Below are 17,488 nucleotides of genomic sequence, written 5' to 3'. Positions count from 1 at the left end.
GGGGGACGCACCTCTTGGTCCCCAGCCCGTTGCGCCGCGCTTTTCTGTGCTCGCGGACACTCCTGCGTCCCCGGGCCTCCCCGCTCCTGCTCCTCTTCCTCTTGAACCCTAAACCCAGGCGCGCCCCAGACAGTGTTCCCAACCACACTTCTTTCTCTGCTACGTGGTAATGACCAAGGGCATCTCCTTCAAACTCATTAATTAGTGTTTGGGCTGCAAATGGCAGGTCAATAAACCCAGCTCTAGCGGTCTCCGTAAACAGAGAGGCTTATCTTCTTTACCTTATCAAGCCGACCTGGGGTGACAAGTTGCTGGTGATGACCTGGCAACTGCAGGCCAGGGAAGTGGCACCTGGCCTCTTAAGCCTACCGTCAAGAGTTGGCTGCTGGGTTTCCAGCCAGGACATCCACATGCAAGCTGACAAAGAAAGTGCACCTGCCATTATCCTTTCATCAGATTTGTTCACACTCATTGGCCAAATCTGTGTCACATTCCACTTCTTTTCCTTTTCTTTTTTTAATGTTTATTTATTTTGAGGTGGGGTGGGGGGAGAGAGAGAGAGAGACAGAATGAGTGGGAGAGGGGCAGAGAAAGAGGGAGAAAGAGAATTCCAAGCAAGTTCTGAGCTATCAGCACAGAGGCCCATGTGGGGCTCGAGCCCACAAACCATGAAATCTTGACCTGAGCCAAAATCAAGAGTCGGAGGTGGGCTGAGCCACCCGGGTGCCCCATGTCACATGCCACTTCTAATTGCAAGGGAGTCTAAGGAATCTCACATCTCTTCAGTCTTGACAGTAGAGAAAGGCAAAAGGGAAGGGGGGTGGGAATGTAGGCTAACCTACAATATTAGCCACAAACACCATCTATATAGACTGGCTCGAAGATTTAGAAATCCATTTATGACCTCACCCATATGTATATATTTTTTTAAGATTTTATTTTTAAGTAATCTCCCTACCCAATGTAGGGCTCAAACTTATAACCCCAGGATCAAGAGTCGCCATGTTCTACTGACTGAGCCACCCAGGTGCCCCACACTCAAATATATCAATAGTTAATATTTATTGAGTGCTTACTATGTATATTACCATCTGTCACAAAATCCTACTTCTCCAGTAGTTACTTTATTATGTCCATTTGACGGAGACAAAAACTGAGACAAAGAAATTGCCCGAGGTCATTCAATTAGCACAACAGTCCTTCCTAATCATGCTCTCCACTAAGAGGAATTTCTCCTAAACACCTGGCCTCTTTCCAAACCTACTTCATTCTCAGGGAAGCGGAACGGTTCTCTGCTTGGGGGCAACTAGGGTGACCACCCATCCCGGCTTCCCCAGGACTGAAGGAATGCCCAACACCTGGGATTTTCACTGCTAGAAGTAGAAAAATTCCTGGAAAACGAGAGTGTGTGGCTTTGCCTTAGGAACAACAGTCACTGAACCATTCTTTCTCTACTAAGGTAGAGTTCATCTATCAAACACTTTAAACACAGGGTATCTCAATTTTTTTCCTTCTCCCTGGTAGACTGGTCCAAAGTCTACACTGGGGGAGTTAGCGTATAGGTTATTTTTGCCCCCACTCAAACTTAATGGCTTAAAAAATAACACAAAAATAATTAATTTCCTCATCAATCTGCAATTTGGGTATAGCTCACAGAGGATGGCTGATCCGGGCTCCACGAAGCATCAGCTGGGTAACGACTCCAGTTGGCAGAGTGGGAGAAGACACTTCCAAAACGGCTCACTCTCACGGCTGGCAAATGAGTGCTGGCTATCTGCGTGGCTGGGAGCCAGGTTCCTTTCCATGGGGGTCTGTCCATGGGCTGCTTTGGCTCCCCCACAGCATGGGTGGGTGGGCTCTAAGAGAGAGCATCCCAAGAGAACCAGTAAGATGCTGTCCTGTCTTATGACCTAGTCTCAAAAGTTACATAACATCATTTCCACCAGGGTCACAGCCTTACCCAAATCCAAAGGGAACAAACGTGGACCTCATTTCTCACAGTCACATTTTAAGACGAGCAGGTGGGATGGGAGATCTTGTAACACGCATCTTGGACAACACATAATTCGTCACGTTTACCTATTCTGCTCTGACCTTCACACCAAGCTTCAACTCCGAACCTATTTTTAAAAATTTTTTTAATGCTTATTTCTGGGGCGCCTGGGTGGCGCAGTCGGTTAAGCATCCGACTTCAGCCAGGTCACGGTCTCGCGGTCCGTGGGTTCGAGCCCCGCATCGGGCTCTGGGCTGATGGCTCAGAGCCTGGAGCCTGTTTCCGATTCTGTGTCTCCCTCTCTCTCTGCCCCTCCCCCGTTCATGCTCTGTCTCTCTCTATCCCAAAAATAAATAAAAAACGTTGAAAAAAAAATAAATAAATGCTTATTTCTTTTTGAGACAGAGAGACAGAACACGAGCAGAGGAGGGGCAGACACAGAATCCGAAGGGAGACACAGATTCCGAAGCAGGCTCCAGTCTCTGAGCTGTCAGGACAGAGTCTAACGCACGGCTTAACCCATGAACCGTGAGATCATGACCTGAGCCGAAGTCGGATGCTTAACCAACCAAGCCACCCAGGAGCCCCCAACCCTGAACTTTTACCAGCCTTTCTCAGTCATTAAGATGCTATTTTCAGGGTGCCCACTCGGCTCAGTTGGTGGAGGATGTGGCTCTTGATGTTGGGGTGATGAGTTCAAGCCCATGTTGGGCATACAGGGTACTTAACAACAACAACAAAAATTTTTTTTTTAAAGAGAGGCACCTGGATGGCTCAGTTGGTTGAGTTTCTGACTCTTGAGATCGAGTCCTACATCAGGCTCTCCACTGCTAGCTTGGGATTCTCTCTCTCCCTCTCTCAAAATAAAGTAAAAAAAATTTTTTTTTGAATTTTTAAAAAGATGCTATTTTCATTCATCTGTTGCTTTTTTCATCTTATTTTTCAGTTGGTTTAGAACTTGGACAAAAGAGTACTTGACTCTCTTCAAAAATTCCAAAGAGTTGGGGGCACCTGGGTGGTTCAGTCAGCCAAGCATCCGACTTCAGCTCACGTCATGATCTCACAGTTCGTGGGTTTGAGCTCCACATCCGGCTCTGTGCTGACAGCTTGGAGCCTGGAGCCTGCTTCAGATTCTGTGACTCCCTCTCTCTCTGCCCCACTTGCGCTCTGTCTCCCTTTCAAAAATAAATAAGCATTAAAAAAAATTTTTTTTTAATCTCTAAGAGTCATCTTTCCAGAACAGCCTTCTGATACACTTCTGCTATCCACTTACTCTGCATCACATCTCTTCTACTTCCTTCATAATTATCATAACCCACAGTTATCTTTTCTTGGTTTGTTAATTGACTTTTTCATTCAAATGCCAAGGGCAGAGACCATGTTCATCTCATTTGCCTCTACAGCATCCGTAGGGCGAGCGCTCCATAAATGTTGGCTGAATGACTACGACCTTTTCCGAAAGAGAAACGTCATTTTTACTGAGAAGGCAGAGTGGCACTGCCTTGCCCAGAAGAAGACTGTTGATTCTCCTACTGTAAGACATTGATTCCCTCGGTGGAATGTGGCAGGCTGATTCCAAAGCCTAGGATTAGCTATATCTTGCCATTTAAAGGGCACAGCACTATGAACTCTGACCAGATTTCTGGAGCATGAAGCTTATTTAAATTCCAGAAAACTAAGGGCACAGGACACGAAGAAGTCATAACTTACTTCCTACCCTAAAAATTGTATTGTTCTAAATGTTGGCCTGAAAATGAAAGTCACAGAAATAACTACTAATAATTTTAGCATTTGTGCTGGTTGGTATGGCTTTTGGCCAACTTGAGCAAGGGCCATCTAGCATGGATAGAGTTGAACTTCAGTTGAAGTGGACATAGGCTTGGCCATGGGATAGAGAGTAATTTTCTCCTCCACAATCCTTTTTTTTTTTTTTTTTTTAAGTTTATTTACTTTTGAGAGAGCGAGCGAGCATCGGAGAGACAGGGGGACAGAGGATCCAAAGCAGACTCTGCACTGACAGCAGAGAACCTGATGTGGGGCTCAAACTCATGAACTGTGAGATCATGACCTAAGCCGATGTCAATGCTTAACCACCCAGGCACCCCACTCCTCCATAATTCTAAGATCTTTCTTCTGAATGAGGACCAAAAGTTATCTCTGGAAAGAGAGGTGGAATTTATTTAGCCAATTTGAGCCCTTTCTTTCCTTCATTTGATATTGTCAAAGTAAATCATAAAGTTATAGCCAAGACGGGGTCCTCAACCTATGTACCAACACTGCTCCTCCTTGACAGAAACAGATGGCGGGGGTTGGGGGTGGCTCAGTTGGTTAAGAGTCTTACTGTTTTGGGTCAGGATATGATCTCTCGGCTTCATGGGTTCCAGCCCCGCATCAGACTCTGAGCTGGCAGCACAGAGCCTACTTGAGACTCTCTCTCTCTCTCTCTCTCTCTGCTCCTCCCCCACTTATGCTGTGTCTGTCTCTCTCAAAATAAATAAATAAACTTAAAAAAACCCCAAATGGATGGGAATCAATGATGGGCACCTGCAGTGTATCTATTCACGTCCCAATGGAGTCTGGTACTGGTTCAACAAAGAGTGGCGTGGACACTGTGGACACTTCATGCCATCCATATTTCCACTCCCTAGGGCAGGGAAGCACTGCTATCAGGGAGCTTGGCCTGGGCCCAGCATAAGATCTGGCTGAGTTTAAGGTTAAGGCAATCACAGAAACCCTAGCTCCTTTGACAGTGATTGGTTTTAAGGACAAGCAGGTTTCAATGAATTTGATTCAGCCAAGGATATATACTGATAAGTTTGATAGGCCTGTTGGGAAAGCTGTTTCTTTGGTTTTACAAAGCCCTGGGGAGCCCGCCTTTCTCCAGTTTTGAATGTGGACAAGGAAGTCTTGTTCTACAACTCGAGGAACACCAGACTTAGGACACTGTGCCCTACAGAGTAGAGGAATGGAAAGACCCTGGGTCCCTGATGACACCACTGGGTCACTGCATCCGTACACCCCGGATCCTGCCCTCTCTGTCTGTACTTCTGGGTGTAAGTATCCTTATTGTTCAGACTACCTGGAGCTGAGCTTCAGTGGGAAATACCCTGACATAGAAAATAAATAAAATTAAGTTACTCTTATCTCCCTAAGTAACTTATTTGCCTTTTTAAACCTGTTTGAGGACAGAAGAGCTAATGATAGTTCAGTTCTGAGTGTGTTTAACTTGCTGAGGCTACTTAGCAAACGTTAAATAAAATACTACTTCAGGAGTGCTATTTTTTTTTTTTTTTTCCTTGAAGGAGAGAGAAACAGAGCGTGAGCAGGGGAGGGGCAGAGAGAGAGACACACACAGAATCTGGAGCAGGCTCCAGGCTCTGAGCTGTCGGCACAGAGCCCAACTCGGGGCCTGGACTCACAAACTGCAAGATCATGACCTGAGCCAAAGTCGGACGCTTAATGGACTGAGCCACCCAGGTGCCCCAGGAGTGCTCCTCTTTCACTAAGAACTGTGTGGCCAGAATCTCAGGTCTTCAGCTTTGGTGACACTGATGTTTTTGGTTCCCCTTTTTTAAAGCCTATTAATCAAGAGAAACTTTGGATGCCAAGAATCTACCTTGAAGAAGGTACCTGGGGCTTTGCCTCCACGAGCGGAGACAAACAAATCCCAGTGGGCCCCCCTCTTCTGTGCTGTGCTGCAGAGTGAATGATGCCAGCGAGGCCATCAAAACCTGGGGCTCTCACTCATTCTGATTTTCCATTCAGCCGTTGTTCCCGAGACCCTGGGGAAGACTGAACAGAACAAGTGATATTTTATTTTTTATTCTTAGAAAATTTTAATTATTTTTTTTATGTTTGTTTATTTATTTGGAGAGAGACAGAGTGGGTGCCAGTGGGGGAAAAGCAGAGAGAGAACCCCAAGCAGGCTCCCCGCTGTGAGCGTGAAAGCCCCACGTGGGGCTTGATCTAACAAACCACGTGATCATGACCTGAGCCAAGATCAAGAGTCAGACGCTTAACAGACTGAGCCACTCATGCAACCCTGGCTTATTTATTTAAAAAATTTTGTTTAATGTTTATTTATTTTTGAAAGAGAGAGACAGAGTGTAAGTGGGGAGGAGCAGAGAGAGAGAGGGAGACACAAAATCCGAAGCAGGCTCCAAGCTCTGAACTGTCAGCACAGAGCCCGATGTGGGGCTCAAACTCACAGACCGTGAGATCATGACCTGAGCTGAAGTCAGACGCTTAACAGACTGAACCGCCCAGGTGTCCCTATTTATTTTTTAAAGTTTTATTTAAGTAATCTCTATACGCAGAGGGGGCACAAACTCATGACTCCAGGGTCAAGAGTCACATGCTCCTCCAACTGAGCCAGCCTAGTAGTGCCCTGGGCAAATGATTTTTTTTTTAAAAATCCCTCCTTTCTTCCTTGACCTTTCTCTGCTTCTCTGGTCCTCCCGCAAGCCCTTAATATAATTGTTATACCAATGTCATGCCTATTCTCTGTACCTCCTCATAGGTTGTTCCTCCCAAGGTTGGAAAAACAAAAGCCCAAAAAGCAGAACAGAAATAGGACTCCTTGGACTTCAGATAAATAACAAATAATTTATAGTATAAGGAGCTCCCTCGGGAACGTCTTCCATCCTGGTTTCCTGTCCTGCAGGGCCCTAGTGTGCTCGTTTTGAGGAAACCATCAGGAGGGATTCTGGATGCTTGCTGATGCTCAAAACATAGTCTTGTGTTTCTCACCTCCTAACTGTAGGCAACCTGGTGGCAGAGATGGTCCCGAACTTGTGTGCTCCCCTTGGCACTTCACGTCTTAACAGTGTTCCCAGAAATGCTTCCTGCTCACACACAAGAGAAGGGACAGGTGGCAGCTCCCCACTGGGTCAATCGCATTTCAGAGCTGGAAGGTCCCCAGAGATCACTGCATTATTTTACAGAAAGAGATTCTGAGAGTCAATGGCCCCACCCTGCCCCAGTCAACTGACTGGTACAAAACCTACCTCTGAAACAGAACCTTCTGCTCTGTCTTGCAATAGTGCTACAGGGTGGCACTATGGTGCTGGAATGGGCATCTGGGCGGTTTCTTTCTTTCTTTTGCTTTTGCTGATTAAAAGCAAACTACACTAAAATGAACAACTCTGAAACAACAGATGTTGTCGAGGATATGGAGAAAGGGAAACACTTTTGCACTGCTGGTGGGAATGCAAACTGGTGCAGCCACTCTGGAAAACAGTATGGAGGCTCTTCAGAAAATTAAAAATAGAGCTACCCTACGACCCAACAATTGCACTACTAGGAATTTATCCAAAGGATACAAAGACACTGATTCAAAGGGGCACATGCACCCCAATATTTATAGCAGCACTATCAACAATAGCCAAAGTATGGAAAGAGCCCAAATGTCCATCAACTGAGAAGTTGTGGCATATATACACAATGGAATATGACTCAGCGATAAAGAAGAATGAAATCTTGCCATTTGCAACAACATGGATGGAACTGGAGGGTAGTATGCTAAGTGAAATAAGTCAGTCAGAGAAAGACAAATATCGTATGATTTCACTCCTATGTGGAATTTAAGAAACACAACAGATGAATACAGGAGAAGGGAAGAAAAATAGGATAAAAACAGAGAGGGAGGCAAACCATGAAACTCTTAAACACAGAGAACAATCTGAGGGCTGCTGGAGGGGAGGTGGGTAGGGCGATGGGCATTAAGGAGGGCACTTGCTGGGATGAGCATTGGGTGTCGTATGCAAGTGATGAATCACTAAATTCTACTCCTGAAACCATTATTACACTATATGTTAATTAACCTGGATTTAAATACAATTCTGAAAAGAAAGTGAACTGTGACTATCACCTCCTCCCTCTGGGTATTCACTGCCCCTATTCCAAGCACTTGGCTAACATTGGGCGGGTTCCACTTAGTCCTTCTGTGTAGAGAGAACACAGCACACATCACCATCAGATTATCCTATGGTTAAAGTTTTATTTATTTGTACTCCTCCACTTAGGATGGGTGAAAATGTCAAGATCTGGGTGAAAATGTCAAGATCTGGCCAAAAGGGGCTCCTGGGAGGCTCAGGTGGTTAAGTGTCCAACTTCAGCTCATGATGTCACGGTTCAGAGCCCACATTGGGCTCTGCGCTGACAGCTTGGAGCCTAAAGCCTGCTTCAGATTCTGTGTCTCCCTCTCTCTCTCTCTCTCTGCCCTCCCCTTCTTGCACTCTGTCTCTCGCTCAAAAATAAACATTAATTTTTTAAAAAAAGGATTTGGCTAAAACTTTATTCTTTGAGTAGTATGTTACCGGGTGCCTCAGGGTGTCTCAGTCAGTTGAGTGCCCAACTCTTGATTTGGGCTCAGATGATGATCTCACGGTTCATGGGTTCGAGCCCTAAGTCAGGTTTTACAGTGACTGTGCAGAGCCTGAATGGGATTTTCTCTCTCAAAATAGACTTTGAAAATTAAAAAAAAAAAAAAAAAAAAAAGTAGTGTGCTACATAAGACACAAAGGCGTGAGGGGCACAGGCTTTGATCAGGCCTTGGGTTTATCATTTACACAGCACCCAACTGTGCCTCGTTTCTTTAGGACTCACACAGACCCAGCACACAGGAAGTGTTGGCAGTATGAAGCTCAAATGGCACGAGTTTACCTGGTAAACTAGATACAGATTTCAGAGGCAGACACTGGACATCCTCACAGCTGCATGGAAGCCGTGGAGGATGTTTCAGATTGTGAGGCCTGTGGGAGCAGGCAGGAGCACGGCGGTGGAGGGGACGTCCTGTGACACCCAGAAGTAAACGTTAAAGGAGCCCATTTCACAATATAGTGGCCTCTGGGCTCGGACGGAAGTGAAGCAGAGGTTGGGGTAAGAAAAAACAGCAATCTTAAAAACAAGCAAACAAACAAAACAAAACGAAAAAAGAAAATCAGCAATCCTACCACTACCATGCACGCTGACCCTGAGGAAACGCTTCCTTCCACCCTGTGCAGAGACCCTCAGGGTGGCGAAAAGAGAAAGCGCATCCTCTGATCAAGCAGATGACCGTAAATCATCCCTCTGGCTCAGTCTCTACCTTGGTCATCAAGGAGAACCCACGCCTCTTATCACACTTGTCCCCTAAACAGGAAAACAAACAAAAATCCCTCTGTATGTTGTATATTCAGCCAGTAAGGGACTTTTATTCATTTGCTGCATTCAAATTATACAACGTAAGGAGTAAAGGAGCACGACACATCATAAACACCAGCGTCAAACACAAAAATACCAGCTTCACATATTTCCTAAACTCAAAATTCATGTTACAAAAGCAAATTAGGAAAAAGGGATGATAGGAAGTACAGTGGCATATTTTCTTCTTCCTCGATGGAAGTCACAACAATTAGTATTTATTCCCCTGTGAAGTGCATTGTTCTAATTTCCATTATCAAAACAGGAAATTCTCCCCTGGAGGTCACCCAAAACTATGTTATGAAGCTGTGGGGTTAGCAGCATTTTTGGTACTAGGACAAAAGGCGAAGCAGGTCGTTCTGTGTACAAAGGTATCGACTCATGAACAGCACAACAACAGGCTTGTTTCACTATTACCAAGTCTCCTGGGAGGCTCCCAAACGCTTTATTTTTATCCAGTGGATCCTGAGGTCAGTGTTCTCACAACTGGGCAGGCTGGGCACTTCTAGGTAGGAAGGCACGTTACAAGAGAAGTTTCTACAGAATAAAAGAGAAGTTTCTGGCAATGGAATCTTTCTGCAGTTGGCACCCATACCAGATGGACTAAGTGTGGTTTTCCAGAAGAAATCTAAGTTTCATTTCGGTAGCTTCATCTATTCTAGGCGGTTATTTTTCAATATTGCTTCAACTCTCAACTCCAAAAAGTCAAGGAGAGGAAGAAATGACCTTCATCTCTGTGGTCTGAGATTCTAACCCACCACTCCTTCAGCAGAGAGAGACTGAACCCTACTGGTGCCAGGCTCTGCACCCCTCAAGGTCTTTGTGAAGTTGGCCTGTTGGCTTTAGTAAGAATAAGTCAGGGGCGGCTGGATGACTTAGTCGGTTGAGTGTTCAGCTCTTGATTTTGGCGTGAGTTGTGACACCAGGATTGTGGAACTGATCCCTGCGATGGGCTCCATGCTGAGCGAGGACCTTGGGATTCTCTTTCTCTCCCTCTGCTCCTCTCCTCCACCTTGCCCTCTCTCACTTAAAAAGAAAAGAAAGGAATAAGTAGCGGTAGGGTACGTTGGCCAGTTTTTTCTTTAAGGTTTTATTTTTGGGGGGTGCCCAAGTGGCTCAGTTAGTTAAGCAACCAACTCTTCATTTCAGCTCAGGTCACGATCTCATGGTCCATGAGATCAAGGCTTGCGTGGGGCTCTGTGCTGGCAGCGTGTGTGTAGGCTGCTTGGGATTCTCTCTCAAAATAAATAAACATTAAAAAAAAAAAAAGATGCTATTTTAAGTAATCTCTATACCCAACGTGGGGCTCGAACTTACAACCCTGAGATCAAGAGTCACATGCTCTACTGACTGCTGGGACAGCCAGGGACTCTCCCCACCCTCTCTTTTTTTCTTTTAAAGATTTTATTGGTTTGCCAGCTTTAATATTTTCCCTTTTCGAACTGTGGATTCAGACTTGACTGTACAACCACACAGCTGTATTTTTCTTTGGCAGGGTTATTAATCCTTCATCTAGAATGGTGTAGGTATAAAATATAAATTGAAAAAAAGGTAAATTATTGTATTTGCATCAGAAATTGAACTTTTTATCACAGGATAATTTTCATGCAACATGAAACTACTCTATAAAAGCTATTTCTGGTCTTTTTTGCTTTACCAATTGGTAAAATTTCCACAAAATCATAATGCATCAAACTATATATAACAAGCTTGCATTTGTAACATAGAAACTATGACTTCGATTATTATTTGGGAGTTCTACTTTGGTTAAAATCCAGACAAAAGGATGAGAAAAAGAGTAAGAAAGTAGACCCTTTTACTGCTTAAATTCACACATGGCAGGTTCACGGTGGGCCAGAGCAGGAACAGAGGGGCTCTTGAGAAACTCAACAGAGAATTTTAGAGTGAGATCACAGAGTGCTCTTCCGAGATTCTGAGCCAGAAGGACCGCTGAGCTGACTCAGTGAGGCATTTCTCATGTTCTTAGGACCTTCGTTCATCTTTTGATTATTAAGCTGTCAAGAACGGCTAAGAGCACGGACACTTAATAAAACCCTTGAACAGGATCCCTCGTTCTCCACGGTCCTCTCTGTTCCAGGTAGCATGATAACATCTCTGAAGTTGTTCCTGCAGAGACGGCAAAAGGGCAGACGAACAGAACCACGAGAGGCCGTGCTAACAGAACACACATAATGTACAACCTTTTCATTTACTACTGATTTTTTACCAAACTTGTGAGCTTTAGTTTATGAAACAGGGTGCAATTCCCTTCCCCAGACTGTTTCTCTGCCTCTGGTGGGCATCAGAAACACCTGTGCACCTTTCTGACTCTCTGAGGGCCTGGGCCTTTCTCCCAGCCTCCAAAGGTAAAGCTCCAGGGAGGTGCGTCTTGGCAGAGCTGAAGTGGCCAATTTCTGACGTGTGCCAGAGAGTCTGAATGGTGAGCACGGTTTCTGCCAGGCATATTCACAACCTGTATCCTGCGTAGCTGAAGATGACCGATCCGCGGTGCATTTTACACGATCACTACTTTAAGAATTGTTTCCTTGGCCCCCCTCGGTGAAGAATGCCTAGAAATGGGCACGCATAAAATGTTAATTCCCTTTCTAACTGAAGTTAAGATTTTATTTTTTTTTTATTTTTTTTTTCAACGTTTTTATTTATTTTTGGGACAGAGAGAGACAGAGCATGAACGGGGGAGGGGCAGAGAGAGAGGGAGACACAGAATCGGAAACAGGCTCCAGGCTCTGAGCCATCAGCCCAGAGCCTGACGCGGGGCTCGAACTCCCGGACCGCGAGATCGTGACCTGGCTGAAGTCAGACGCTTAACCGACTGCGCCACCCGGCGCCCCTGAAGTTAAGATTTTAAATGGACTCTTGCTTTCCCACTTTGCTCCGCTTATGTGGTAGACCAGAGAGGTCCTTTCTGACTTATTTGTAGTTAGTACAGTTGAATGTCTTCTGGTTTTAGTGCTGCTAATCCCTTGTTTTAAAGATTAAAGGATTTGTACATTCTTTAAAAAAAAAAAAAAAAGACCATCTTCAAAACATCCATTTTGACAATTTCTAATAAAAAGATAGACGTGGGGGTGCCTGGGTGGCTCAGTCAGTTGAGCATCCAATTCCTAATTTGGCTCAGGTCATAATCTCAGTTCACAGAATCGAACCCTATGTTGGGCTCTGCACTGACAGTGAGGAGCCTGCTTGGGATTCTCTCTCTCCCTCTTTCTCTCTGACCTTCTCCTGCTCGCTCTCTCTCCAAATAAACATCTTTTTTTTTTTTTAAAAAAGCCCTATTTAAAAAAAAAAAAAAAAAAGACAAACCATATTTTCATCTACTGGTGATTTTTACCAAACTTTTAAAAAGCTTTAGTTTATGAAACAGGATCACGATTCTTCTTCCCAGTCACTAACACCCAGACTCTTTCACATTCCCAACAGACAAGTCCAAAGTGCAGGAGTCACGAGTTAGCTTCTGCAGTGTTTTTCTGCAAGGGAGCCAGGACGACCCCAACATTCCTCTCCTCACTCTCAGGGCTGTACAGGTCATGCTTTTCGATATACTCTCGGACAAGGTCTGGCACCAAGTAGCGAATGCTCTGGCCCCTTCTGAGGGCTCGCCGGATCTTTGTGGAGGAGATGTCATTGGTGATCCATTCATTTACCAGGTGAATGTTGTTCCGGTGTTTCCACAGTGCGTCGGATTCGTAGATGAATTTCTCAGCATCGTTTCCAGCCCGAGTAATACAGATGAGCCCGTAGTCTCCTACAATTCGGGTGATATCCTCACTCTTCCACAGATTGGGAACACCGAACGATTCCAATAAATCTGCCCCACACAGCAGCTTTACTTTTGGCACATCTGGGAAGAAGAAAACACAGCTTCAGGGTCTGCTTTGCTAATAACTCCCTGAGTCAAAATGAATGCATCTATGTGTTTTTCTGGCTAGAGGGTTCATAGTTTTGATCCGAATCAGATTCTCAAAAGAGATCTGGGAACTGCAAAAGTTAAGGACCGCTGCAGGAGAAGTAAGTTCAAGGTGCCTTTTCCTTCCTCTCCTTCCCTCCCTCCGGTCCCAAAACTAACAAGGGGCATTTTCCAGGCAGCCAAGCATCCTGAATATGAAATGAAAATACAAAGGGGGCTTGCTCGGCACTAGAATCTTATCCACTCCAGTCGGTAAGTCTTGATAAAACATACAGACCTTTTGTTTTTGGCTCTAGCAATTCCTTTTGACCAAAATCTTGTCTTTGTTCAGCCCACTTCCTTTTCCGTCCAGGCCTCTCCAGCCTAGGTGAGTCCTGCTGGTGATCACAGCTACTGGCCTCCAGTTTCTCCTGATGGTGTCTAGAAAACAACAAAGCAGTAGAACATCCTCTTCTCACAACATTCAACCAGAATACTGTCTCTCTGGAGATGGCTTAGAGCCTCTGGCCCAAGGTCCAGGCTGTGTCATATTAAGAACATGTACTGGAAACCAATTTGACAATAAATTTCATATATAAATAAAAAAAAAAAAAAAAAAAAAAGAACATGTAAACCACAGGTACACCCAAGGCCTATCAGTCAGAATGGATGCTGACCAGCACCCAGTACTTCCGGGTCAGCATGGAGGCTGGCCAGTAGTGCCCGGGGACTGGCTAACGGGCATAGAAAGTAAAGAGATCCTGGGAACACAACAGATGGTAGCGATTACTATTCTAAGCTTCATGTGTGTGTCACAATAATAAGAGTTAACATTAGCTATTTATTACGTGCTAAGCACTCCACTAAGTCCTTTGCATGGATCATTTGATGAAATCTTCCCAACATCCCATGCCATAAATATCGTTATTGTTATTATTATTCCCATAATGGAGGGAAGTGAAAGCTTAGAGCTGTAACTCCAGCTCTTGGCAGACTCCCTGGGATGCAGGAGGCATTCAGTAACAACCTGAGTGAATGCTCTGGCTTTTGTAAAGCAACTCTATTGGGGCACCCGGCTGGCTCAGTCGCAAAAGCGACTCTTGATCTTGGAGTTGTGAGTTTGAGCCCCACGCTGGGTGTAGAGGTTACTTCAATAAATAAAACTTAAAAAAAAAAAAAAGTAAAGCAACTCTCTTATTGCCAGCATTATATCAGAACTGCTCATTATCCCGATTGAGAGAGAACTCTAATTTGCCCAAGGTCACTTAGCTTATAGGTAGCGGAGCCGGTGCTTGAACCCCAGCAGTCTGCTTCCAGAGCCCACACTCTTGACCGCTGAAGAGTGTGGCTTCACCTAGTAGTGGAGAGCCACAACACCAAGGATAAGGTCCTAGAGAGGACAAGTGCCCGAAGCCTAGAAGGAAGGGACCACAGGCGGGACTCACGGGCAGCCTTGTTCTGGATCGGCAGCAGGATGCCCAGTGCTCTGCAACCGTGCGGTTATCCGACATGAGCTACACCTGGGGAGCCAAGTGTGTCCTGTGCCCCTAACTCCCTTCGCTCTCGAGCAGCTGCGTTAATATGTAGCGGACAGCGAGGCTGTCAGGGAGGGGGCTGGGTAAGGTCGTGGATGCAGAAGGCTGGTATCTGATGGGAGAATTTCTGGCCAGTGAAGAGGGCTGACTTCTCCCTGCCAAGTCTGAAAAGCCGTTCCTCTTGATAAGCTGCCGTTCCAGATAGCCTCTGCTGGCCTGGTGTCCTATCTTCCCCCGGACACACCTCCCAGAGGTTCTCACGTGAGAGAGATTCCACCGACGGGGTGCGCTCACAAGAGAGCTGGAAGGAAGACGGGAGGCACAGGCCATCTTTCTGGGCTGTGGAGCCTGAGAAGCAACCTCTCACGGAGTGAGCACAGTGGCCAGATCCTGTATTCCACTGTCCAGTCACCAACTTCAGGAGACTGGGACAGCTTAACGGCCGCATCTGCGGGAGCAGGGACAGGAGCCGCTTTCTGAATGGCCACCGCAGCTAAAGGAGGTATGACCTTGAAACAAACCCGACTTGCCCTCCTCCAGCCCTCTGACACTTCTGCACGAGCGCCGAAATCCCTTTCTGCTTAAAACGATCAAGGTGGTCTCTATTTCCTGTCCAAACCCTAACTGACGTGGTCGGAACCAGCAGGCTCAGAACTCTAAGAACTGACATTAGACGGAAAGGTTTTTCAGAAAGATAACATTAAGTAATAATTAATTAGCTGTTGCTCACTCTAGTTTCTGAATCCTTAACGGGAAATGTTTCTAAGGTATGAGCACAGCGATCTGGGACAAACCCAGTATGCCGTCGTGGAAGCAACACCCAAAATCAGGACTGTCCACGACCAGGCACCATGGCTTCTCTTGTTTAAATTACCTGCCTCTCTCTTTTAAAAAAATTTTTTTAATGTTTATTTTTGAGAGAGAGAGAGAGAAAGGCAGAGAGAGAGGGAGACGCAGAGTCTGAAGCAGGCTCCAGGCTCTGAGCTGTCAGCAGTGTCTGATGTGGGGCTCGAATTCATGAGCAGTGAGATCATAAAGTCAGATGCTTAACCAACTGAGCCACCCAGGAGCCCCTACCTGCCTCTCTCTTTTATACTTAAGAAGATTAACGACAACAATGTCTTCTTATGATTTTGCCTTTCTCATTCGGGGCACCGATTAAGCCAGGCAGGCTTCTCCGTGGATGCTGTCTCCCACAGAGGTGCAATACTAACGAGCACGCAAACATCTAACAACACGATGAAGGACATGAAGGCTAAGGAGCCGCCACGCCCCACACCTGAGACGTAACCTCCTGCAGGAACAGCACAGCCCACGAAAACGCCCACCCCACCCTGGTCACGGTTTGCAAACGTGTTCTATTCACAGACACGGGCCACACTGACACAAGGCAAAAAGGCCCAGCCCATTCCCGCAGGACTGACAAAGCCGACCTCACCATGAATACCTTAGCACCTTCAAGGTCTCTACCCAGTCCTTCTGAAGACTTTCCCAGGTGTCAACTTCCACCCATTCTGAATTCTTGGTGGCTAGTTCTGCCATGATAACTCGGTGGTGGGCAGAGATGAGTCCTTTCTTCTTATACGCATCGCCCACAGGAGAGATGACACCTTTGATGACTCTGTATTTTCCTGGATAAAGAGTCAGATTTGAAGCGAGGTGTAACAAGTCAGATTTTACACACAGGAAGGATTATCATCACTCTGGTTTTATAACAGAGTCCCGCCCCCTGGGGTTTCAGAAAAGGGATTTAGGTTCTCTTTCTTTATCTTTCTCTTTCTTTCTTTCCATCCATCCATCCATCCATCCATCCATCTATCCACTCATTTATAAACAAGGTGCAACAGGCATAACATAAAATTCACCACGCTGACTGCCTTCACTGTACAGCTCAGGGACATCAGGCACATTCACATCTCTGCAGCCATCCAACCATCCGTCTCCAGAACTTTTGCACCTTCTCCAACTGAAACTGTCCCTATTCATCACTAATTCCCCACCCCCTACAGAATCTAAATTTTGATACTGCCAAATTGCCTCGTAAAAAGCCTTAATCAATTGGTATTGTTCACCTACAGTGTATACGAGAGCTCATTTCTCCTCAACTTCTGATACTTGACATTATCAAGTTTGAACATTTTTGTCCATGTGATGGGCAAACTAGACCTCGTTTTTTATCTTCGTTCCCCAATTATTAGGATTATTGGTGAGTTTAAGCACCCAGGCGTCCATCTATCTATCAGCCTATAGCATGATCCTTTACATTACAAAATATATTATGTAGGGGAGAAAATCATTTTCCTTGACCCTCCTTGGGTCCCTGGCTGAGTCTAAAAATTAAACTGACAATGGGGCGCCTGGGTGGCTCAGTCGGTTGAGCGTCCGACTTCAGCTCAGGTCATGATCTCACAGTCCGTGAGCCTGAGCCCTGCATCGGGCTCTATGCTGACAGCTCCGAGCCGGGAGCTTGCTTTGGATTCTGTGCCTCCCCCTCTCTCTGTCCCTCCCCTGCTCATGTTGTCTCTGTCTCAAAATAAATAAAAACATTACAAAATAATAAAAAATAAAAATTAAACTGACAAAGAAAAACACAGAAATTTATTTAATAGAAGGCTTATGTTACGTGGTACCTTCGTTAAGGAAATAACAGTTAAACCTGGGTATTTTTATGTCAGGTTTGGTGAAGAGTGGACAGTTGTAGAGAAAAATGGTAGGGCAAAGAGTTTGAGGTACGTTCACAAAATTCAGGGAAATTTAGCAAGGCCTGTTAGTTTAGATTCTTCTAGGCATCGATTTGCCTTTAGTAATAAGGATGCTCCTTTCCTCCCGGTATAGGGAGGGCACCTCCCACAGGAAGGTTTGTTTGGTTAG

General features: G+C 45.5%; 1 protein-coding gene across 2 annotated transcripts in view; it reads right to left on the bottom strand.

The window, feature by feature from the left end:
- Positions 1 to 12,462: 12,462 nt before the first annotated feature.
- The window catches only part of NMNAT1 (nicotinamide nucleotide adenylyltransferase 1), a 24,203-nt gene continuing 19,177 nt past the window's right edge, over positions 12,463 to 17,488 (bottom strand). For both annotated transcript variants that reach the window (XM_040460698.1, XM_040460705.1), the window contains exons 4-6: positions 16,065 to 16,248; positions 13,381 to 13,523; positions 12,463 to 13,037 (exon numbers count right to left, since the gene is read on the bottom strand). In XM_040460698.1, the coding sequence (XP_040316632.1) occupies positions 12,637 to 13,037; positions 13,381 to 13,523; positions 16,065 to 16,248 (728 nt within the window). In that variant the 3' untranslated portion in view covers positions 12,463 to 12,636. The remainder of the gene's footprint in view (positions 13,038 to 13,380; positions 13,524 to 16,064; positions 16,249 to 17,488) is intronic.

The sequence above is a fragment of the Herpailurus yagouaroundi genome, unplaced genomic scaffold (genome assembly GCF_014898765.1).
Source record: "Herpailurus yagouaroundi ecotype Mexico unplaced genomic scaffold, PumYag 77, whole genome shotgun sequence".
Classification (NCBI taxonomy): Eukaryota; Metazoa; Chordata; class Mammalia; order Carnivora; family Felidae; genus Herpailurus; species Herpailurus yagouaroundi.
The sequence above is the reverse complement of the archived record's forward strand: the minus strand, read 5'-3'. Positions and strand labels throughout refer to the sequence as shown.